A 24,550-nucleotide genomic window follows, 5' to 3' on the forward strand; every position below is an offset into this window, starting at 1 on the left:
TGAATCTAGGCTCCACCTGGAGTCATACGCTCATCAGCAGAAGAATGGTCAGTTATGAGTTTGTTGTCTCGTCTAATATCGATTTCAGCAGTTCTTAACCATATTTAACCATATTTTCTTTGCAAAGTCTCCATCATACTGAGCGTTTAAAAATGGTACAGGTCGACTCATTTTTGTTCAACACATCCACAAAAATTTGTGGTCGTTCTATTCTGTATCAGTCCAGGAATTAATGCAAAAAGTTTTTTGTTATTCCCAGCTGCTTCAAAAGTTCTCAGCAAAAAACATGTGCAAAGGTCTTTAAAGCTGCTTTTGGAGACCCTCTGTCCTACAAATTTTAGTTCCAACCTGCCCGTGGTTTTCAAGGATCCTTAACACCTTAATTATCTAATTCAGGTGTGTTTTTTAGGTTAGATTTAGACTCCAGGAGCAGTGGTTGTACTGTAACATGCTCTCACACATTTAGTTATTTACTTTGGGGTGGGGTTAATTAAAATAGGCTTTAAACAACAAAGATCTATTCAAGATCTATTCTATTCAAATGCATGACAGAGGGCCATCATATCTTAATATAAAGTGTCATTGTGGCAGTTGATGTTTAACGTTTCTCTATTTCTACGCCATCTGCACTTTTCCCCTCTTAATAAACAGTTACAATATGAGACCTTTAGAGGGTAGGTTTTTATTGTAGGCAGTTTAAATATTTGTAAACTGTGTGGAGATGCTTAGCTACATTTTTTAAAAATGTATGGCTAAAGAAACGTTTGCAAATTCAAACTGTACACGGTTAAGTAAGCTGTATGTTTCCTAGGTAAGGTATCAACCCGGTGTAAGTGCACGCGCCGCGCTCCCGCGCGCATCACAGGCGGAGTTTGTAGCGAAGATGAAAAAGTGCTTGATCAAATGATTACAACGGTTCCTGAGACGCTTCATCACACAGCAGTACAGAACCAGACATCCACTCAAGAACCGAGAGCCTGTGGAGTTTCGCGGATCAGTAGCGTCGTATCAATTCGAAATGGAGATTCTATAACGTTTAATTTCATCGAGGGCGCTGAGAATGAAGATTTTATTGTTCCTGGAATATCAATGGGGAAATAACCCGTGTGGTTTTTGTGACATGTGGATTTACCCTTTTTTTCAGTTTTTATGGATCTTGGTGAGAAATGTAAAAATATAGACAACCAGCACGAGACAACTGCCACAGCTTTGGGAGTATTCTTTATCATCATCATCATCTCAGTGGGACTGTGTTATTATTATTATTTTAAATAAACCTTTGTTAATAACCATACAGAGCCCAAAGCAGAGGTCTTCCTGGGACTGATACAACACGATTCTAAATTACATTTTCCATCGACTTGATCAGACATCAGTGTAGAAACGTCTTGTAAGTTTTATAAACTTCCATCTATTTTCTACCTGACGCCATCTACCGGCACAGTCTGTTTCTGGTTTGACTTGTTCTTCGTTTATTCAAAATGTTATTATTTTTTTTCCAAATGTCTATTTGCAAAACTACGATTTAGTTAGCATTTTATACAGTTCCATATTGGTGAAGCACAAAAAAACCCCCCAAAAACAGATTTAACTAAAAATCCCTTTAGAGATGATCTTTGAGTCTGAATGGCATCCATGAAAAAATCCAGCTGATTCAGAAAGGCGCACATCTTCTTCTTATGTAACTTTTGTAACTATCACATCTGAAAATGCATTTCAGAGCAATTTAGCATAGGGTTCAGCATAACTATATGTGCGTAAGAATCAAAAAAAAAAAACAGGATATACCTTTTAATGATCCATTTGATGTGTGATCACGCTCATCAGTTTAGCTTACACGATTCTGTTCTCACTGTAGGAGGCATGAAATCATCATGCTTGCTTAAAGTGACACGAGCAATCAGTTAAAGACACTTTGGGGTCTGGTTTGTGGAAATCTATAAATCTACCCATGAAGCCAGAAGTATTATTCTTCAGAATATTGCAGACCGTGGCAGCACTTCTAAACCATCAGTGGATCAATACCCAGCATATACCATCAGGATGTATTTGAAACTGACAAAACAGATATGCTTTCACATATGTCTCACGTCTCTGTTTTAAAACGTCTCAAGGTTCTCAAGCTTGATTTTGTGGACTGCATTATGCGCTGGGTCTGCTTTGCACAACTTAAGCAGAGCAGACATGCTGCATGTTAGAGCTTGCGTTTTATAGTGTTTGAACTTAATTATACACGTTATAACACCGGGTGACAGGTTTTCTGTTTTATGTTATGAAATCACTAAAAGCTCATAAAAGTTATTTATTTAGGAAGTGGTTGCTTTTAAAGAAACATGATGTACACATAGTTTAACTTAGGTTACATTATATAATGGGTGACAGTAACCCTGATGTCACGCTCTCTCTGCTATCCTCTTGGCAGAAAGGTTTTACATAACTTTTGCATAAAATGTCTGTCAGTTATTGGTATTCTTCTAGTGTACTCAAAATCACAAGTGAAATCGTGTTGAAGTATGGCAACCTGATGCAGGTGGAGGTGCAACAATTATACATGATCAGTTTTGTTTGTTGTAGTGTTGCTTTGACTCTTCTGTGATTTTTATGGTAACATGGTAACCTTACGAGTATAGTCAGTATAGTATTGTAATATTACTGTTGTTCTGTTAAATAAAATGAAAAAGTAAGACAATAATCAAGATGACCGTTACAAAAGCTCTATGCATTTATTCTAACGCTCACGCATTATTGTTTTGGGATCTGTAATACCTTCCGCTCAGCAAGGCTGCATTTGTTTGCAAGTAACACAGTAGTTACTTTCCTGGTAACTGGTTTCTTTTGTGAGAAGTGACCAATTATACATAACGCTGCTTCTGCCACCTTCAAATAGATTTACACTTCGACGTAAGTAAAGGATGGAAATACCCTTCATAAATGCTGCCTGCCTGATATAATTTTGATATTATACCCTAACACAGATGATGTATTAAGATTAGTATAAGCTCTTCCCAGGTTAGGCTCTCTCTGCTTAAAGCAGCTTTTCATGTAAACAGCTGAGCGAAATGTAACTTCGTCTCGTTTCTTCAGGTCAGAATGCTGTTGAAGCTGAAGTTGATGAGCTCAGGCTGCAGCGGAGTCACGGACTCACGACACGGAGCGGTCACCATTACCCTCTGTGCCTTCTTTATGCAAGTGTTTGTGGAAGCTAGCTCATGGTGGTATGTGCTGTTTTTTTCTTTTCAACATGCTAAGTCATCGCAGTATGTACGCTGTCTCTTTCATTCAAGAGACATTGTTTCTTTGTGTAACATGTCTGTGAGGATCCATTTCTTCCTTATACTGCAGACTTTCGGAATAAAAAATAAAACCCAGATTATTGATGCTTGAAATACAACATGTCCTGTCTAATATGCAGTTTAGACAGTTTGATACACACTCCGAACCACTGCTTTGAAACCAATGATTCACAAATGTTTCAAAATTCAGAAAATCAAAAAATGACTTTCGTCATTATTCAATTACAGGTACGATATTGAAAAATAAACAACTTGTTTTTCAATTTCTTGCAAAAAAAAATGAAAATGGGAAATCAGAAAACGCCTGCAGCCCAAATCTGATTTGGACAAAAATCTTTTAATAACATCAATACAAATATAAAGGCTTTTACTCTAATCATTACCGCAGTACACGTTTTCCAGATTTAATTCCCTTCTAGCCTGCCCAGAACGCGATACTCTCTGGACGTGATATTTGCCAAACTAAAACACACATTTTGGTCTGTAATTGGTTTTGTTATGCAGACTAGAGCCCTGCACGGTCCTCGAATTTAAGCCCTGGCCCGAGACTCTCAGGCGGGACAGCTTATCAGAACTACCGGTCCGAGCCCTTCCAAAACGTCTTCATTTACTGATCCAGCTATTAAAATAATTCAGTTTTGAGTGTAACGGCAAAATAATTATATTTCGCTCAGTTTTTAATTGAGACTAGAATAAAGAGCATGCTTTGTTAGAGTAAAGTTTGTGTTTTTATAGAAAGACCAGGCAACCAATAAAAGTCAACACTTAACACTTTTACCTTCATGTGCAAAAATATTTTTTTATGAGAAAAAATGTTGTGGCCTAAATAAACTGATGCATAAAAGTCTACCAACACCATAAGGAGAAAATTATCACACAATAATAAAAATGTAAAATGTTCCATTTAAAAAGAAAATTCTATATTTTATTAAAAACAAAGTGTAAGGTACATGGACCGGACCCTTCATGAAGAAGTGCTTAAAAAGCAGCTCTCACTCGTATCGTTTAGCATAGCGAGCGTCATGGTGGATGCACAAATCTACAATAATTTTAGAACTAAAACTTTTTTTATTATAGAATGTAGTTTGAGTTGACTGAATCACAGCCATGCCAATATAGAGGGATATCAAATGGCTACGAGTGTGAAGTTGTTCTTAGCGCGTTCATCGCTAACCGTCTGTGCTCATGCATGGGATTTCTTCCAGGTCTCTAGCGATGAATCCCCTCTGATACCAGAAGTGTATATCATAGGAGGACAGCCGTTGTGCAGTCAACTAGCAGGACTGTCCAAAGGTCAGAAGAAGCTTTGCCAGCTGTATCAAGATCACATGCAGTTCATTGGAGAGGGCGCCAAGACAGGCATCCAGGAATGCCAATACCAGTTCGCAATCGCCGCTGGAACTGCAGCACAGTGGACAACTCCTCCGTGTTTGGCAGAGTCATGCAGATAGGTACAGTTTTAGGCAGCTGTTTTCCATTTAACAGTAATTAATGATAATCACAGCAGTTTAGCTCCAAAATAGACAGAAAGCCATAGAAGCACCTTGTGGCATCTTGAGTGTTGTTGTCTAAATAAAAATAGCTCCTTTCCTTTTTATAATCAACCAAAATCTTCTTCAATTTTGAATTCATTTCAACAGCAGTGACTTTTCAAGGCAGTCAGTCTGGCTCAAAAACGCTGTTTCCACCGCTGTGAAACCCAATGTTCTGTTTAGACATACTACGTCTCTTTTGTGGTTTCCATACATGCTGATCTACGTATGTCCAATTAGATGCGATAGCTTGTTTTACATGAGAAGATATGTCCGCTAGGTGTCGGTGAGCTTATTGTACGTTGCTGAACTCATCATTGTGATGCACCTACAGTTTGATGTTTAATCCTTCCCTTTTACTTTTGTGAGAAAGCAAGGCTACATAATGTATGAGACAGAACAGTTTCACTACAGCAATTCCTAAAATTCCTAAAAGTTCCTACGATAAATACATTAGGGTAAAGAGAATAAATGGTTTTTATTCACTAATTGATGATGTAAAAAAGTCAAGAAAGGTTCGAGATCATTCGCTGCGCTGGTTGTTTGCTTTCCCAGGCAGCAGAGAGACAGCGCTCACGCACGCTATCAGCTCCGCTGGAGTGGTCAACGCAGTGAGCCGTGCCTGCAGAGAGGGGAGCTGTCGAGCTGTGGCTGCAGCAGGGCAGCGAGGCCTCAAAGATCTGCCACGAGACTGGCTGTGGGCGGCTGTGGTGACAACCTCAAGTACGGCTACCGCTTCAGCAAGGAGTTTGTGGATGCACGAACGGAAAAAACCTTCACCAAAGGTTCTGTGGAGAGTGCGAGACTGCTGATGAACCTTCATAACAATGAGGCGGGACGGAGGGTAAGACGTTCTTAATATATATATATATATATATATGGTTTTCTTTTCCTTAACATTACTTTTACTTAAAATAAAATCATCATCATCATTTACTCACCTCAAGTATTCCTATGAAAGTTAATGGTGACCCAAACAGCCTGGTTATTAACTTCATTTGTGTTCTGCAGAACAAAGAAATTCATCCAGGTGTGGAACTACTAAATGATTGATGAGGGTAGACAACTACTAGACAACTACGTCTCTGCATTCAATAATATTCAAAAATACTTTAGTGACATGGTGTTTATGGCACACTTACCGAAAATTTACAGTCGAACCTACCTGTAGGTTAAAAAGAAATACATGTGCAAAAATATAGGGGATAAGAAGGTGATGACTTGGACAATTAGAAGTATTTATACTGTATTTTTCTGTTCTATTCTACTATTCTAATAGTTATGGTATACATGACGTACTGCGTTAGACAACAATATTATAATTTAATAACTATGTACTGGGTATTATTACACCATAAATGTTACATTATTGATACAAATAGTGGGTTTTCATACTGCGCTTAACCCCGGGTTAACACCGCTTTTAACCCTGGGTAAAGACCTGTACTTTGAAAGCGGCGTTAGCCCCCCATTGCGGTGCTAAGTTTGTTCAGTGTGAAACTGAGCGTGGTACTTTTGTCCTTGTTGTCTTTCCTTTTTGTGTAATGCGTGTGAAATGCTGGGTGAGCCGCTTTCATTTCTAGCTTTTAAACTGGCAAATTGAGGCTGAGTAAATGATGGCAGAATTTACACTTTGGGGTGAACTACTCCTTTAATTCTGTATTAGAGAAAAACATTTGGTCCCACTTTATATTAGGTAGCCTTAACTGCGATGTACTTACATTAAAATAATAATTTAGTACAATCCACTCTTTATTGTGTACATGTTTTTAAATTGTACTTATGTTTATAAAAATACCTATATGTAATTAAATCTGTTACTAATTCCTGTAATTACATTTATTCAAGTATTCACAAGTATTCCCGTACACCTTAACCCACCCTTAAACCTACCCATACAACTAAACCTGTCCCTAACCTTACCTGTATCCACCTCGATAGCAGCAAAAGTGTTTTGCAATACAATAAGCACACAATACGTACATTGTACTTATTTTTTTGATGTAAATACATAGTAGTTAAGGCCACAAAATGTAAAGTTTATTTCAGAATGATATTTTGCCCCATTTCAAATCCTTATTCTCTATTGAGACAAATTTTTTTTTCATAAATATCGAAAAGTTGGAATCTAAAAGTTGTAAGTCTAGAAACCATGGTCAACGACATATTGCATGTAAACCGGTTGACAGTTTTCCTTTTAGTGCTTAATCCTGTTCTGTACACACACAGTTCAGTAATTTATGGGAGTGACAAGCACATTCTACTACAGAATTAAGCGCATTTACAGAAATGTTGAGCAACTTTAAGAACTGGTTGTTGATGATGATATCACGGGACTCAATGAGCGTGTACTGTCAGACGGCTAGCTATTACATCAGACATTGCAGGATGGTGGAGAGAGGTATGTTGTGGATTCACTCCCGAATAATTAACAGTGTGTACGTGGCCCAAGGTGTAGTCCATTTATAACCCACATATAGCACTTGATTTCTGCCAATTTATACTTAAAAATAATAGAATAGAACATCACTATTGACTTTTTGTCAATGGAACAAGGGTAATACTAAATACTGTGTTGACATACAAAATCACGTTACATTTTATCATAGTTCTATTTAGCTAATGATCTCTTTCTCTACCACAGATAATATCGGATCTTGCCAATGTTTCCTGTAAGTGTCATGGCGTGTCCGGCTCCTGCAGCCTAAAAACATGCTGGTTGCAACTGGCTGATTTCCGCAAGGTGGGTGACGTACTGAAGGAGAAATACGACAGCGCCGCTGCCATGAGGCTGAACAGCCGTGGGAAGCTCGTTCAAGTTCACTCCAAATTTAACTCTCCTACCAGCAATGACCTGGTGTACATCGACCCCAGTCCAGATTACTGCGTAGGGAACAAAACTACCGGCTCTTTAGGAACTCAGGGCCGCCTCTGTAACAAGACGTCTGAAGGCATGGATGGCTGCGCTCTCATGTGTTGCGGCCGAGGTTACGATCAGTACAAGACACAGCTGGTTGAGCGTTGCCACTGCAAGTTTCACTGGTGCTGCTACGTCAAATGCAAGAGCTGTTCACGAACAGTTGACCAGTTTGTGTGCAAGTAGCAGCACGAGGCAAGCGTTGGGAGCATGTGAAAGAATACGAGAAGGAAAAACTAAATAAATTATATCATTATGAGACTGATTATGAGTCCTTCAGTCTGTACACTGTGCATTCAAATGAGAAACCATGCTGCAAAAAAAAGTTTTCCCTGTAAAATATCTCCAAAAAAAAGATCATTGTGTTTGAGAATAAGGCCTGTGTTGAGAAACTGTTTCTATTATTGCTAAATTTATGCTTTAATTGCTAATAGATCTTACAAAATGTAAGAAAGTTTAGAAAGAACAAGATAAAAAATAAGTGCGGTTGAATTCAATTAGATCAGGTTCTAAACAAATGCATCGGTGGGGCATCTTCAGAACATAACTGAGTTAACTGCATAACAAAACGTCTATTTACTGTGTAGTTATCACTGTTTTGTTTAGTCTGATATCATTTCCCACTTTCATTCAAAATTGAATAGATTTTATACAACAGGTTGTGTACAGTAAACAATATAATTTCTGTACAATACCTTCACATTTTTGTGCAGTCGCTGTTTAATAAAGTCATTAAAGAGAATTGATGTTTGCATCTATTTATCCACCCCAATGTAGTTATGGTAACACATAAAGGTACATGAATAATCATGTAGTAATACTGAATTCATATTTACTTTAACATTAGTAAAGAGCTAATCATGAACGTGAAGAGCTGGAGTCATAAGGATTTATGCATGTATAATGGCAGCCTTAACAGCATGTTTTATAGTTAATGCATAAATTACCATTTAGTGGTGAATTAAACCATTTCTAAATTAAGCTATAAAATTATTTATATATATATTAAGAATTTTTGTCAGAAAAGGGAGATTTAAGAATTATAATGACTATAATGAATTATCTCTCCTTTTTAATGAAAGGCAGCCAGCTTCAAAGTTTTTTTCAACAATGATGAATTAATACAATTTTGCATTGACAGAAATGAATAAAATCATTACTGATGTGGTGTTGTGTATTGTCTAAGTGTTGTCTAACCACTATATCAGAGAAATACAAAGAATTCAGATCTTTCTATAGATAGAAACCACTATCCTTCCACACAATGCAAAAATACCTCCAGTTTTTGTTTTCTTCCATCTGCACTCCTAAAGGCCCAAGACTGTTCATTATACCACCAGTATTGTGCTGTTACTCTTTCTTAGTCCTAACAGTATGTATCTTTTTCATAATCAATTACACCCCAAACTCAAGAGGTGTGACCTCTGCAGAAGGTAAAAGAGTTGAAGAGAAGTAGAAATATTTCAGTTAGACTGCAAAACACCAAACACCCTAAACTCTGGGTGACTGGTGATATATCATGTGGTATGGATCTGCATAGTTCCCAGACGTGGTTCCATGTGCTTATTTCACGAGTGTGAAAAGTTGAAGCTTTGGTTTTACATAAGAGCTAATATATAAAACAAACATTTCTGAAACTGCAGCGTATTGCCTGACTTTACTGCTCTTGCCAACATCTGACAGCTTGTCAAGTGTGAGGGTCCCCATGAGGTTTTGAGAAACATACCAAATAAGAAATACCTTCCTAAAGCCTGCAACTAGACTGAGGTCTGACAAACCAGCCCGCTGAGGTCATGGAATTAAGATTTTTAGAGACATAAGCAGATACGGTCAATGATGCGGCAAATAAAATAAAACATCAATTCACGTCTTTGCTGTCTTTGTATTTATTTTTTAAAGATTTTATTTCAAAAGTATACAAACTGCAGTATGTTTTTGTAAGGCAATGCTCATTTAGAACATCAGCTTTTTTATACTTACTATTGCATTATCACAGTTGTTTGGCTGAAAATCATAATACTTATTTCAGAAAAGAATGCTGATTTTATGACACAGTTATATTTAATTGTAGATATTTATTAATTGTACTTTTTTTCAATTAATTAGCACAGTAATCAGTCTCTTGTAGCCTTGTAAAATGTTGCCTATTATCTATTAAATACATAAAATATCAATATTTTTAAAAAGAAAAAAAAATGCTTTATGTAGCTGACTATTAAGTGACTTTGATGATTTGTTTAGTCTTTTAATGTAAAATAAATATGATATAATCAATTTTTGCATGCTGGACGAAGTGAAACTGGCACGACCAAGGTGGAGTATGGTCAAAGTCTGTTTTCATCACCTGGGAAAGATGGCGACAATCAGGACTATAAGAACTGTAGATGTTAGCGATGGAGTCAAGCCCTCAGAACCACCGCACTCCATTGAGTTTTCCTGCAGATGGATCAAATAGAGAGACAAAACGACTTAATTCTATGACTGTCGAAAAGTCTTTAGAAAGTCACCAATTCACTACTGATTCCAATGTTCACCTATGAAGTTGCAGAAACGGAACGTACGTAAAAAAGTTCAACATATGATTCGTTGTATTCATTATTCACTTACGGTCCCTGAAAATGGTTATTACAAAAAAATCGAATGCAAATAATGCATGATACATTTTGGACTGGGGTGCAAAGAACATCCACCTGCACTAAATGGTTATAGTTTTCTGTACCTCTGTTACAGGTGTGCAGCTAAAACCCATTAGCATCCATTTATTCAACTCAGTTTGTTTTTGTACCTCATGATGGAAGGGGTGGCACGTGTCTGGTCGCCTTCTGTCCTTCTGAAACTTCAGCCGTTCACATTTCAGAGACTCGTTATGTGCAGCGAAATTAAGGGAAAAACACGACAAAGGACATTTGTCAAAACAGAGGAAAAGAGTGAGCACAGAGGAGGAGGAGAAGAAGAAGAAGAAGAAGAAGAAGAAGAAGAAAAAAGGAGGCATTGCTTTGGTCTATTGTTTGAAGTACCAGGATGACCTAAAATAAAGGATTAACTAGAGTTGTCTAAAAAACTGTCTTTTTATTAAGGATATACATAATTTCGACAGGGTCCATGGTGACAGGCCCGAAGTCACTGCAGTCGCATGCATTGTCAATGACCACCATGAAAAGGTTACTGCTGGGAATCTGCTGAATGACAAATGATCTGGGAAAAACGGATAAATTAGAGTCAAATGACATTTTTTCTGCTCCACATACAGTAAGTGTTCATATACTGGACATATATGGCAAATGTTTGCTTGGATACACACAGGTTAAAAATTCAATTTGTTTTTCGCTTACTTTGGATAAAAGTTAGGAACAGAGTCACCAATGTATATGACATTTTGCTGTCTGTCTGACCTCAAATGCATTAAACCAATAAATAAATGAGACAACTAAAATGTGATCTTATGGTTTTGTAATTAATTGAACCAATTGCTGCATCGGATAAATGCATGTTTGTCGACAAAGTGGAGAGGATTCCAACATTGAATGCTTACAACAATGTTATAAAGATAAGGTGAACCAGATGAAATTTCTATTTAGAAAAAAACACATTAAGCTTTTTCTTATGATATAATAGACACAAAACTGCAATTATAAGAACAGATTTGAGTTGTTGCACATCATTCACATAACACAAATGTAGTCTGAATCTTTCAGCTGACGCCAGCCGTCTCATTTATATGTGCTCGTGCAGGAGTTTATGTGAGCGTTGTGTGTCTGAGAACGGCACCTACTTTACACAGCTTTCACAGTCAATATTCCCGACGGTTTCTTTAATGGTGCGCTCAGAAACGAAGGCTGGATACTCTTTATCACAAGGAACCAACATAGTTCTGCCGCCTCTGTGAGCTAGAGAGAGTCACAAAAAGAGAGAGTAAGTGTTCTTCAAAAAGTCTTTGCAAAGCAGAAAAGTTCAAGCATGTTCATTTCTGCACTCGGCACAAACTCCAGCATCAATGAGGAGAGAACGAAGAGATCAGTCCGTGGCTCTGATGAAACACTACTGAGCTTCAGCTCGTTGTTGGATCCAGTGTTTCTCATCTTTCCTTGAAAATATGTCATATCAACCTCTTTGTGGGGAAGAAAACGATCATCTTCTGGACCATTACAGTCTTCCCCATTATTACGGTATTAAAGAACAAGAGCTTCTATTGTGGAGTTGATCATTTAATGAAACTCAAATATAAATATTCTAATATTTTGAGATACCGGAGTTAGACTTGTATGAGCTTTTAAAAAAGAAATGAAAAATTGTAATAAAACGTATATGAAAGTTTCACTTTTTGAAATAAGTTACAAAGAAATTTAGTTTTTCCCAATACAAAAATTTTACATTTTCTTTCTATAGATTTTTTTTCTCAGAATGCATACAGATGTAATACATTGTCAAGTAAGGCAGATGGTGCTGTAAATGATAATATGTAAAAAAACATATATACATAATCATATGATTACTTAAAAGAGGGGAAAAGTGAATTGCAAATAGCGTGCCCCGTCTCTGTGAATCGTGTGATCTGCATGCTTCAGCCAGAAAAAAATTAGTATATTCATAGTGGCTTCACTAGAAAGCACATTTCTGCATACGAGTTACTCTATTATGCAGTCCAAAAAATACTTAATTCACCTCTTTCCAAATAACATCTGCTGGCATTAGCATGAGTTAGTATGTCACAAGAATGCAGAAATCATTTTTTAGAGAGGTTGGGCAAATAAAGCCTGGCTCAGAGTCAGTGTTTTAGTATTAAGTGTTAAATGTGACTGAGGTCCACTGTTTAGCTGAAGCCCTAAACATCACTCTGCTTCAACTGAAATGTGAAGCACACGATATGCACACGATATGCACACAGAGCACATTTGAAAGCTTCACCCAGTTATATAGAAAAAATTGAGCAAACTCCAAAAAAATCACCCAGCAAAAATCTCACTTACATATCATGTGCACGTAAAGTGTGCTTTTACATACGATGCCATCAACACATCACACACACATCCTCATGAACACACAAACCCTTAATGGTGAGGTCAGAGTGCCACCAACTGTACAGGTTGAACTCAAGCAGAAATCTGCAAAACAAATGAAGGAGAACAATAATGAAAGCATGTACTGAATAGAGAGAAATGAACGAATGAATCAAAAAGTGAATGAAATACATAGATAAAAGGGGCCAAAACTATTATTTTAAAGTTGCAACCTGAGATTCATCATATTATAAAAGCAATCCAAGTAACTTCGGTATCTAGACTATAAGCTTAATGTTGTCATTACTAAAGCAAATTTGCCAAATTTTTTAAAAGATTTAGATTTTCATGAGCATATTCCCATCCTACCTCCTAAAAATTGTGTATATATATATATATATATATATATATATATATATGTATGTATGTTATTATATATTATTATATGTGCATGGAAAATGAAAATCTCAAAATATCACAGAAACGTTCATAAAAGAGTCTTACATGACAAACTCAGTCAGAAGCCACCGGACAGCTGCGAATAAAGCAAAGTAGGGCTGAAAAGAAAAGAGCGATAACCAATCAAAACACAAGATTTTAGTTAAGCATGTGAGAGGGCCATTATACATGCAGCATAAAACACACTCCGTCATTTACTCACTGGCATTCCCAGTATTTCTTTTAATATTCTTTTTTAATTAGTATCTGACTATACATATTTTTGCATTTTTTGTTAGAGCTCCAGGCACATGTAGTTTTGCTATAATGAACTTTTTCTGGTCCTGTTGACAGGTGTTTGCTATGCCCACGGGGGCACGGGTTAGTTCCAGTCACAACGAGGCATGCTGATGAGGATTGTAACCTGAGGTCCTCATCGTGTGGTAAAAAAGGCCATGGCCATGAGGATATAGTGATTCCTGGCATCAGAACAAAGTTGCCTGCTGGATCTTGAAAGGTGACGATCCAGGTCATTAAGACAAGACCTGCCCTTAGATGTCTAAAAGTACTGGACTGTTTGCACCATTCTGAGAAAGACCCAGCAGGTCACACATTAAGTCCTGTCTGACTTGTTTTTAGCAAAATCTTTCCTGGAACCCCCTATTGGCTTGGCGAATGATGTTGGCAGATAATGTGTTCTTCTACCTTTCCAAGAAAAATGTCCTTCTACCGTGTGCTTTCTCGCTGCAACAATAAGTGCAGACATTTCAAGTGCAAAATAGTTTAAGACACACTTTTTTGGAAGTTAAATAATGGCGCAAATACCAGTAATTTGTATACTCTCAATTTTTAAAGGGAAACTTCAGGAGAAAGACCAGGAGAAAAATAACTATGACCACACCTCTTCAACACTAATTCGACATTTTAACACCAAAAGGCGTATACAGTTAGTAAAACTGGCCCCTGTGCTCCAAATCCCACATTATTGGCCTTCTGAAGAGTAGGGTCTGGGCACCTTTACCCAATTTAAAAGTTCCAGAACATTTCAGTCGGCTGGCTTCCTCCACAAAATAAGCCCTGAGTCTTCTCTGTCCCTTTTTTGGAGCGTAGCTTTCACCACATTAATACATGCCCTGAAGCATGCCAGGAGATCTAGTCCTATGATGCATGTCTTATCCACATTAGTTCGTAGTTCTGAGGAATGCTTTCTGCAGGACCTCACAGGACCCCTGGATAGAGGAGGTACACGGCTAATCCTGCGCTGATTAGAGCTTGAAAGGGCTAGTCGTCGAGAGCGCACAGGACGTATAAGCCTTGAGTCTAATGTGTCAGTGAACAATTGGCTTTTTGGGGATATGAGAGAGTGACAATTTCTTCTTCTTGCTGCTCTCCTTTGAGCCACAGTCCCTGTCCCTTTCTACAGCAATAGAGCCTCCTCCACACCACATCAACATTACTCAGTCATGTGCACTTCTCTGCGGATTTACTCACAAAAAAGGGGGGAATATATATGCATGCATATAAACAGATAACTATTGTTTCAGAATGAGTCAAATGTAAAGCATTTGTAAGGTACTCACGTGTAAGAGTGTGTGTGCTGTATCACTGGTCTGTGCATACACCCTACAGATGGCTTGATAGTCGTACAGATTCACCCTGAAACAAAGTCACATTCTTCATTTTGTTAGCATTTTAATAATGCACATCAGGATCATTACGAAAAATGCAAAGCCACACTGAGGCAGATGCAAATGTCAATGGCAAACGTGCGTGCGAGAGGTGAACTAATAATATTGGTCGCACTTTAGTTTGAAGACCAATTCTCACCATTAACTATTATTGATGACATTTGCAATAATTTACAATTATTAATATGTTGTAAGGCAGATTAGGCATAGGACAGGATAAAGCGATCTGAAATATTGTCATGACGAATGAGGAATTATATGTGCTTTACTAATAAACAGCCAATAAGCTAGCTATATATAGAACATGCCAATAGGCAACTGCTGTATTTAATAGTAAGAATAATTCTTTAAAGTCTTACAGATGTATTTTACCATTAAGGAAAATAAACACACGAACATGGGTGATAAAATTATAGTATTCCACATATATTCTCACACTTTTTTTTATTACAGTAATGAGAGTGAGTTTTGTGTGTGTGTGTGTGTGTGTGTGTGTGTGTGTGTGTGTGTGTGTGTGTGTGTGTGTGTGTTTGTGTGTGTGTGTGTTTGTGTGTTTGTGTGTGTGTGTGTGTGTGTGTGTGTGTGTGTGTGTGTGTGTGTGTGTGTGTGTGTGTGTGTGTGTGTGTGTGTGTGTGTGTGTGTGTGTGTGTGTTTGTGTGTGTGTGTGTGTGTGTAAGGCCCTTTCCTGGCCTTCTCTTCCATCACATTTAATTGTAAACCAAAGATAATTATAGTTATTGCTTGCAGCACTTTCTGTACCTCAACCAGTGATGTATGCAAATGACCCATTTCACATCCATTTGTACATATGGGAGAATATTCATCATCATCATCATCATCATCATCATCATCATCATCTCTCTCTCTATATTTTCTCATGGGCAATCCAAACGGTATTGAAATAAAAAAAAACTGCTTTTATAGATCTTATATAATTACATTTTCAAAGATCTTATATAATTAGCTTAAACATAATATTCAACTAATGCTCTGGATCTTTGCCCTGCAGAATAGAGCCACAAACCCACAAACGTTCCCAACACAGACACAGTGAAAAAAGGCTTCTTTTTAAATCTAAAACGTATGTACATGCAATACAGTGTAGTTTCCAGTTGATATGAACACTGATTATGTAAGCAATAATTGACTCAGGGCCGCTGGAGTATTAAAAATACAATTGTAACCCAGGTCAGAAATGAGCTGACTAAAAAATGTAATGATAATTAATAGAATAAATATAATTCATAATTATTTTTTTTATTATATAAAAGCTGAAACGCACAATCATATATATATTCAAAGTTGTTATGCTGTGTTGTCGGAAACTTTAAAATAATTTAAATAATTATTAACGGAAGCAAAACGCTTGTCTTAAGACGCGCGCTGAGTATGACGTCACTGATATGCGACGCACGGTTGCAGAGAGAGAGCACGTGCATTCCTGATTGCGGTTGAAACCGTTACGGAAAAAAAGCGCAAATGATCGATGATAAACGATCGTGAAACATGTGAGATCGTATGCGGATGATTAATTGTTGAAATCCCCCGGATTTGGTGAGTTTCAAAATAATATGATGTTTAGCTCTCTTAAACGAAGTTTAATGTGTTATGTATAATGTATTGTAACACTGTACTGTATGTCAAAAAGGGCTTAAAAATGATAACCAGCAGACGATTATCATTTATGTAACTAGTTTATTGTGTTTAAGTGTTCAAATGGTTTTCTCAACCAGTTGAGTATATATTTGAAAGACATACAGAGTTTTAACAGTCTGTGATATTGTGACACTGTTTGCATGAACAGGTCAGGTTTTTTTGAGTTGAACTGTGATCCTGAGATGGCGAGCCACCCAACTAGAGAACCCTGAGAGAGACAACTTGATCAACGCCTTATCCATTATTCCAAGTGGAATTCATCCATTCCTAGTGGTATTTCCCACCACATTACTTCAGTACTGATCATCACACTGACTATTGCACTATTGAACTTTTTGCACTAAAACACAAGGATACTCTCGTGTTCAGTGGATTCACCGTTCGGATTCTAAGGACAGTTATATTTTATTTTTGTTCCTTTCCCACGGTTACATATTTTACGGACTGTGAACTTTTCATATACTGAATCTTATTTGTTGTTTTCCTTGAGTGATCTATTGTAATTGTTTTTGTTGTTTTTGTGTCAGAGATTCTAATTCAAACCAATATCAGTACAAGCAAAGCTCCACAGAAACTAGGAAAGGTTAAAACTATATCTAAATCAATAAGATTGAGGTAAACTAAAAATAAATTCAAAATAGAAGTTAATTATAAACAGTTGGTTAATTAAAGACAGGTGATAATATAATAATATAAAAGCACAGTACAGTAATACTACTCATCAAATAACTACAAAGGAGCTCAAATTTAATTTCTAAAACCAACAAAGAGAAAAGAGATCATTTCTTTAGATGTGTATTTCTATTGTTTTCTTTATTGTCATTTCATTTCATATTTTTCATTTAATTAAACTCAACTAAAAGACATTTTAAAGTCATTCTCCTGGTCTGTCTATTTATTAATGTGCTTTAACTACTTCTTGCCCTCCTGTAGCGAACCTAGTACATTGACTGGTCCATTACAGTGTTTCTTCAAATAGTAACTAAAGTGCACCAATAGCACCAGGGGTTACAGAAAGTGGCGAGCCAGCCAGGAGGGCATATATATATAAAAAAAAAAAAACCAGGAGAATAATTTCAATTTAGTAGTAGTGTAAATAGTGTCAACATGGAAGTGGTTGAGCTTGAAAATGTCATAATTGAAAACTCAGTGATAATTAGAGGACTGACAAATACAGAACTTGACGAAGATTTAACTGATTTTCTAAACAAGCACGGCCGTATTTGTAGACATCTTTGCATAGATGATCCCAAATCGCCTTATCATAAAGATGTCATAGTAGAGTACAGCAGTTATTCTGCATTAGTGACTCTCAAACCCTTGTTGCCTTACACTTTAAGGAGTCCACACAATGTTGTTTACCACATTAGGCTTCTATCAAGTGTCTATGCTTCAGCCGTCACTGAACAGACTACCACCCATTACTTTGCTGAACTGAAGAAAATAGCAAAGCTCAGTGGAAGAACTTTCGAAGAACTCTTGAAAGAGCAGCTTCTCTCAACCACTGCTCCCACCGCTGAAAATCTGAATGATTCAAACGATCTTGAATCATCCCAAACTACTGATCCTTCCTCATCTGACATTCCTGTCCCACCTAAGCAAGCTGAGTGTCCCGAAGGAGGACAAAGCTCTGATACAGTCCACCGAGTAATTACAGGAAGTTTTTCACCCACTCTTGAAGTAAATGATGTCAACCCACCTCAAGTCCAAAGAATGGTCGTAGAGCATATTCTGAGAAGTGACGTAGTTGCTCCTTCTAGTGCATCATTCAGGCTAAGAGTCTTCTCGGGCAGAATCCCCCGTCCTAGTGGCGAAGTTGATTATGACACCTGGCGTAACAGTGTAGAGTTACTACTTCAAGATCCTTCACTCTCTGACTTAACTCGTTCTAGGAAGATCTTAGACAGTTTACTGCCGCCAGCAGCAGAAATAGTGAAGCAGCTAGGTGCCAAAGCCTTACCTGCTGCTTACCTTGATGTCTTGGATTCAGCTTTTGACATTGTGGAAGACGGTGATGATCTTTTTGCTAAGTTTTTGAATACACTGCAAAATGCTGGTGAGAAACCTTCCTTGTACTTACAACGATTGCACACTCACCTTCTTAAAGTGATGAAGCGAGGTGGTATTTCTGCTGAAGAAGCTGACCGACAACTTCTAAAACAGTTCTGTCGGGGATGTTGGGATGACGCACTAATAGCAAACCTTCAGCTTGAGCATAAGAGAAATAAACCTCCTCCTTTCTCAGAGCTACTCTTGCAGCTGCGCAGTGAGGAGAACAAACACTTTGCCAAAGAAAGCCGCATGAGACAACACCTTGGCACACAAAGACAAAGAGCCAGTTCCCACACTGTCACTGCCAATCCTCTTGACTTAAGGCAAGATGAGAAGTCAGAAGGGACAGAGGTTGCAGAATTAAAAAGACAAGTTGCTAAGCTCCAGAGCCAGCTTTCTAAACAAAAAAATAAGCAGGCAGGGCAAAGCGAGTTGCCATCAACTGATGCCGTTCTTGAATTAAAGCGACAAGTCACAGAGCTCCAGAGTCAAATGACAAAACTCAGAGCCCAAAAGGATCCAGAATCGAAAAGCAACTCAAGCAAAGTGAAACACACTAACATACAGTTCCCCAGGGAAAACCCTCCTAAAGCTGAACATAAACCACCTTGCAGGCCCAAGCCAGGCTATTGCTTTCGGTGTGGTGAAGATGGGCATGTTGCTTCAGTTTGTGAAGATGATCCAAACTCATCACTGGTGAACGATAAGAGAAAACGGCTGAAAGAGCGCCAAGCCTTGTGGGACAGTCTGTATGGTCCAAGTGCCTCAGGATCTTTAAACACCATCCAGCCCTTGTAGCGGGACGTACAAGGGCTGTCACTTGTCAAGCAAGTCTCAAGAAGTCAGCAAATATGAGCCATATGAAGCCACATCAGAAACTTCATTCTTTCTGGTTTACCTAAAGGATTAATCGGTGCAAAGTGTACTGCCCAAGTGAACGTTGAAGGAAATCCCTGTCCTTGTTTATTTGACACGGGGTCTCAGGTGACGACCATTTCTCAGTCTTTTTATGAGCAAAAGCTGCCTGGATTAAACATAACATCCTTAGACAACCTGCTGGAAATAGAAGCAGCAAATGGGCAAGCAGTACCTTACCTGGGGTACGTTGAGGTGAGAGTCACATTCCCCAAAGACTTCCTTGGGTCTGACGTTGAAGTGTCAACTCTTGCTTTAGTAATTCCGGAAACTGGTGGCACTGCCCAGCCAAAGGTGCTAATAGGCACAAACACTTTGGATCTTGCATATGATAAATACCTTGAGACCAATGGCTCAGTTTGTCAAGCTGTTCCATTTGGCTACAGGGCTGTGATTAAGACAATCGAACACAGACGACAGCAGAAAGTTAACAGTAACATAGGAATTGTTAGGCTTCCTGACCTCACTCCTACCGTTGTCCCTGCAGGTCAAAACGTCGTTTTTGAGGGAGTGGTGAGTGTAAGAGGACAAGTGGCTGATAAATGGGCAGTGATGGAGCCTCCTTCATATTCACCCTTTCCTGGAGGTCTATTAGTTGCCAGTTGCTTATTAAACCTGCCTCGACATCCATCACAGAAAGTTCCAGTTGTGTTAAAGAATGAAACTGAGCACGACGTTATTCTTCCTGGCAAGAGTGTGATTGCAGACATTCATGCTTTGCAGAAAGTGATATCACACAAGGTGACCAATTCTGATCGCTCTGTGTCAAGTGTCCGTGCTAAACCCATGGAAGAACTCTGCTTTGACTTCGGTGATTCTTGTGTGCCAGAAGTGTGGAAAGGGAGAGTTACTCAGAAATTGCATGCCATGCCCGAAGTATTTGCGTTGCATGACATGGATGTTGGACACACAGACAAAGTGCGACATAGTATCAAGTTGCATGATGAAACCCCCTTCAAGCATAAAGCGAGACCGATCCATCCCAACGATCTTGACGCTGTCCGCCGACACTTGGAGGAATTGCTTGAAGCCGGCATAATTCGTGAATCAGAATCATCTTTCTCATCTCCTATCGTTGTTGTAAGGAAGAAGAATGGCGATATAAGGCTTTGCATTGATTATCGCAAGCTGAATATGCAGACCATCAAAGACGCCTATGCCTTACCCAACTTGGAGGAAACCTTTTCTGCACTTCGAGGTTCAAAATGGTTCTCAGTGCTTGACCTCAAATCTGGGTATTACCAGATTGAAATGGAAGAGAAGGACAAACCCAAGACTGCTTTCGTATGCCCATTGGGCTTTTGGGAATTTAATAGAATGCCTCAGGGCATCACGAACGCACCAAGCACATTCCAAAGGCTGATGGAGAAGTGCATGGGCGATATCAACCTTTCGGAAGTCTTGGTGTTCTTGGACGATCTGATTGTCTTCTCAGATACTCTTGAAGAGCACGAAAGACGTCTTTTTCACGTTCTGGGGCGGTTGAAAGACTATGGCCTAAAGCTTTCGTTGGACAAATGCAAGTTTTTCCAGACGTCAGTAAAATATCTTGGTCATATTGTCTCAGAAAAGGGTGTGGAGACAGATCCCCAAAAAATAGAAGCCATTAAGACCTGGCCAAGTCCAAGTAACCTGAAAGAGCTGCGTTCCTTTCTGGGTTTCTCCGGTTATTACCGGCGCTTTATTAAAGATTATGCAAAAATAGTGAAGCCATTAAATGAGCTGACTGTGGGGTATCCTCCTCTTCGGAGGGACTGCAAGGTGAAAAGTAATGGAAAAATCTACCTTAATCCCAAAGAGCCCTTCGGAGGGCGATGGACAGACAACTGTCAGCAGGCATTCGAAACACTCATTGAGAAACTCACCAAGGCGCCAGTGTTAGGATTTGCAGATCCTGGATTGCCATATGTTCTTCATACGGATGCGAGCACTACTGGACTAGGTGCAGCGCTCTATCAAGAGCAAGACGGAGTGTTACGAGCAATTGCATATGCCAGTCGAGGGTTGTCCAGAAGCGAGGCCCGATATCCTGCCCACAAGCTGGAATTCCTAGCCCTTAAGTGGGCGGTTACCGAGAAATTCTGTGACTACCTTTATGGTAGTAGTTTCAAGGTGATTACCGACAGCAACCCCCTTACTTACATTTTAACCTCAGCCAAGTTGGATGCAACCAGCTATAGGTGGTTGTCCGCCTTGTCCACTTTCTCCTTTACCCTTCAGTATCGCCCTGGGAAGAGCAATCTTGATGCGGATGCACTCTCCAGAAGACCTCATGGTGATCTGGTGAATGATTCAACCTCCCAAAAGGAACAAGATCGTATACGTCAGTTCACCTTGTATCATTCACCTCAAGCAGCAAATTCCACCCTGGTTTCTGCTGATGCAATCCAGGCAGTCTGTGATCGGCTTTTACATCACGCTGATGACAGCAGCTGCCTTACCCTCGTTGAGTCACTCTGTATGCACCCAGAAGCAGTTCCTGAGGAGTATGAGAAGATGGCAGGATCTTTAGTTGTTTCCTGTATGTCAGAGCAGGACATAAAAGAAAAACAAAGAAACGATCCAGCATTGCGAGAAGTAATAAATCAGATGGAATCAGGAAACACAGTCCTACCTGCACTGAGACGTGAGCTTCCAGAGCTTCCCTTTCTGTTGAGAGAATGGAGAAAACTTGAGCTGAAGGACGGTGTTCTCTATCGTAAAAGAGCTCTTGGAGAATGCATAACTTACCAACTTGTTCTTCCTCCTGACTTGAGAGCTATGGCCATGGAAAGTCTGCATGACAACATGGGTCATATGGGAATAGAACGGACCCTTGATCTCATTCGGTCACGATTCTATTGGCCTAGGATGGCTACTGACGTTGAGAACAAAATCAAGACTTGTAGTCGCTGTGTATGTAGGAAGTCCTTTCCAGAAAGAGCAGCACCTCTAGTGAACATCCAGGTCACCCGTCCACTAGAGCTGGTGTGCATGGATTTCTTGTCTCTGGAACCCGACCGTAGCAACACCAAAGATATCCTGGTGATAACAGATTTCTTCACCAAATATGCGGTCGCAGTCCCCACTCCGAACCAAAAAGCCAGAACAGTTGCCAAGAGTTTGTGGGAAAACTTCATAGTTCATTATGGCATGCCTGAAAAGCTCCACAGCGACCAAGGACCTGACTTTGAGTCTAAGACAATCAAAGAACTCTGTGAAATCTCAGGTATTAAAAAGGTCAGAACCACTCCGTACCATCCAAGGGGTAACCCAGTTGAACGTTTTAATCGTACGCTGCTGGGAATGCTGGGTACCTTGAAACCTCAAGAGAAGGCTCATTGGAAAGATTTTGTAAAACCTCTTGTGCACGCTTATAACTGCACGAAGCACGAGACAACCGGTTACACACCATACGAACTTATGTTCGGCCGCCAACCAAGACTGCCAGTGGACTTAATTTTTAACACCTCAGTGAACCGTGATGGTCCCAAATTTCATTCACAGTACGTGCAGTCATTAAAAACCCACCTTCAAGAGAGCTACAAACTGGCTCAGAAGAATGCAGCCAAAACTGCAGAAAGAAATAAAGTCCGGTTTGACCGGCGAGTGACTGAGTCAACTCTTGAAGAAGGTGACCGTGTGTTAGTCAGAAATGTGAGGTTACGCGGGAAACACAAACTGGCTGACAGGTGGGATCCTGTGGTGCATGTTGTGGTGAGTCGTGCCGGTGAGTTACCTGTCTATACAGTGAGACCTGAGAGACAAGAAGGTCCCCTACGAACACTGCACAGAGATTTATTGCTACCTTGTGGATTTTTGTCTTCTCGCGAGGAGGATGATGATGAGTCAGATATAGTGAAACCTTGGAAGAAGCGGGTAACTAGACAAAGCCAAGATGTAGAAATTGAGGAATGTCCAGAGAACTACCAAAGTTCGGATGAAGATGACTACATACCCCAGATTTCTGATGTGTCAGCTCTTAACTCAGAAAAGTTAATTCGGGAGTACAATGTTGTAAGAAGGCCTATTGAGTTTCCTCTTGACTCTGATCCTGCAAGCCAAAGCTTATTTAACTTAGAGCCTGTATCAACCGATGCTTCTGAGATTGTGAATGCAGGAGATGTGCCAAGAAGGAAGAACCCATCTGACGTAGAACACTCATCTTGTGCAGAAAACGCAACTGATGCCCAGCACGCACCTGATGCCCAGCACTCACCTGAAGCTAATTCTTCCTCCGGTAACTTGGAACCTGTAAAAGAAACCCTGAAAGAAAGAAAACACTTACCTCAAATAGAACAGCAGACACAGGATGGACCTGGTGGAAACCAAAGGGAAAAAGACAGTGAAACACATACAGTACAAGTTGAGGAAACTGTACCTGATATTCCACTACGGAGAACCAGATTGGAGTTAGCTGAACCTAATGAATCTGAAGAAGAAACAGACCAAGATGAAAGCGAGGATGAAAGTCGTTTAAGGAGGTCTAAAAGAGTAAAGCAGAAGTCAAAAAGGCTGACTTACCCAGAGTTGGGGAACCCGATGATATCCATCATTCAATCCCTGCTTCAGGGTTTAAACACTGCTTTTGTTGAGTCTCTTGCAGAACAACCCAGATCAATTAGACACCCCAAACCCTAAAAAGCCTTATTAAAAGCATGCAAAGGGACTTGCATAGATTTAAGAGGGAGGTGTAACCCAGGTCAGAAATGAGCTGACTAAAAATGTAATGATAATTAATAGAATAAATATAATTCATAATTATTTTTTTATTATATAAAAGCTGAAACGCACAATCATATATATATTCAAAGTTGTTATGCTGTGTTGTCGGAAACTTTAAAATAATTTAAATAATTATTAACGGAAGCAAAACGCTTGTCTTAAGACGCGCGCTGAGTATGCGTCACTGATATGCGACGCACGGTTTGCAGAGAGAGCACGCGTGCATTCCTGATTGCGGTTGAAACCGTTCACGAAAAAAAAGCGCAAATGATCGATGATAAACGATCGTGAAACATGTGAGATCGTATGCGGATGATTAATTGTTGAAATCCCCCGGATTTGGTGAGTTTCAAAATAA

The 24,550-nt window shown here is 39.1% G+C and overlaps 2 protein-coding genes and 1 pseudogene across 2 annotated transcripts in view; 2 read left to right on the forward strand and 1 right to left on the reverse strand.

The window, feature by feature from the left end:
* The first annotated feature begins 1,282 nt into the window (after positions 1-1,282).
* LOC122335498 lies at positions 1,283-8,474 on the forward strand (annotated as a pseudogene).
* Positions 8,475-10,063: 1,589 nt separating this feature from the next.
* Positions 10,064-24,550, reverse strand: part of LOC122335499 (voltage-dependent calcium channel subunit alpha-2/delta-3-like) — a 40,818-nt gene continuing 26,331 nt past the window's right edge. Inside the window, 7 exon segments of the mRNA XM_043233381.1 lie at positions 10,064-10,178; positions 10,528-10,610; positions 10,825-10,937; positions 11,515-11,629; positions 12,789-12,844; positions 13,244-13,296; positions 14,758-14,833. Coding sequence (XP_043089316.1) covers positions 10,083-10,178; positions 10,528-10,610; positions 10,825-10,937; positions 11,515-11,629; positions 12,789-12,844; positions 13,244-13,296; positions 14,758-14,833 — 592 coding nt within the window. The 3' untranslated portion in view covers positions 10,064-10,082.
* LOC122335500 (zinc finger CCHC domain-containing protein 18-like) lies at positions 16,045-19,443 on the forward strand. The gene is made up of 2 exons (XM_043233382.1): positions 16,045-16,419; positions 16,670-19,443. Exon 2 carries the CDS (start codon positions 17,629-17,631, stop codon positions 19,369-19,371), a length of 1,743 nt encoding a protein of 580 aa, XP_043089317.1. The 5' UTR covers positions 16,045-16,419; positions 16,670-17,628; the 3' UTR covers positions 19,372-19,443.

Source organism: Puntigrus tetrazona, unplaced genomic scaffold, assembly GCF_018831695.1.
Source record: "Puntigrus tetrazona isolate hp1 unplaced genomic scaffold, ASM1883169v1 S000000797, whole genome shotgun sequence".
NCBI classification, from domain to species: Eukaryota; Metazoa; Chordata; class Actinopteri; order Cypriniformes; family Cyprinidae; genus Puntigrus; species Puntigrus tetrazona.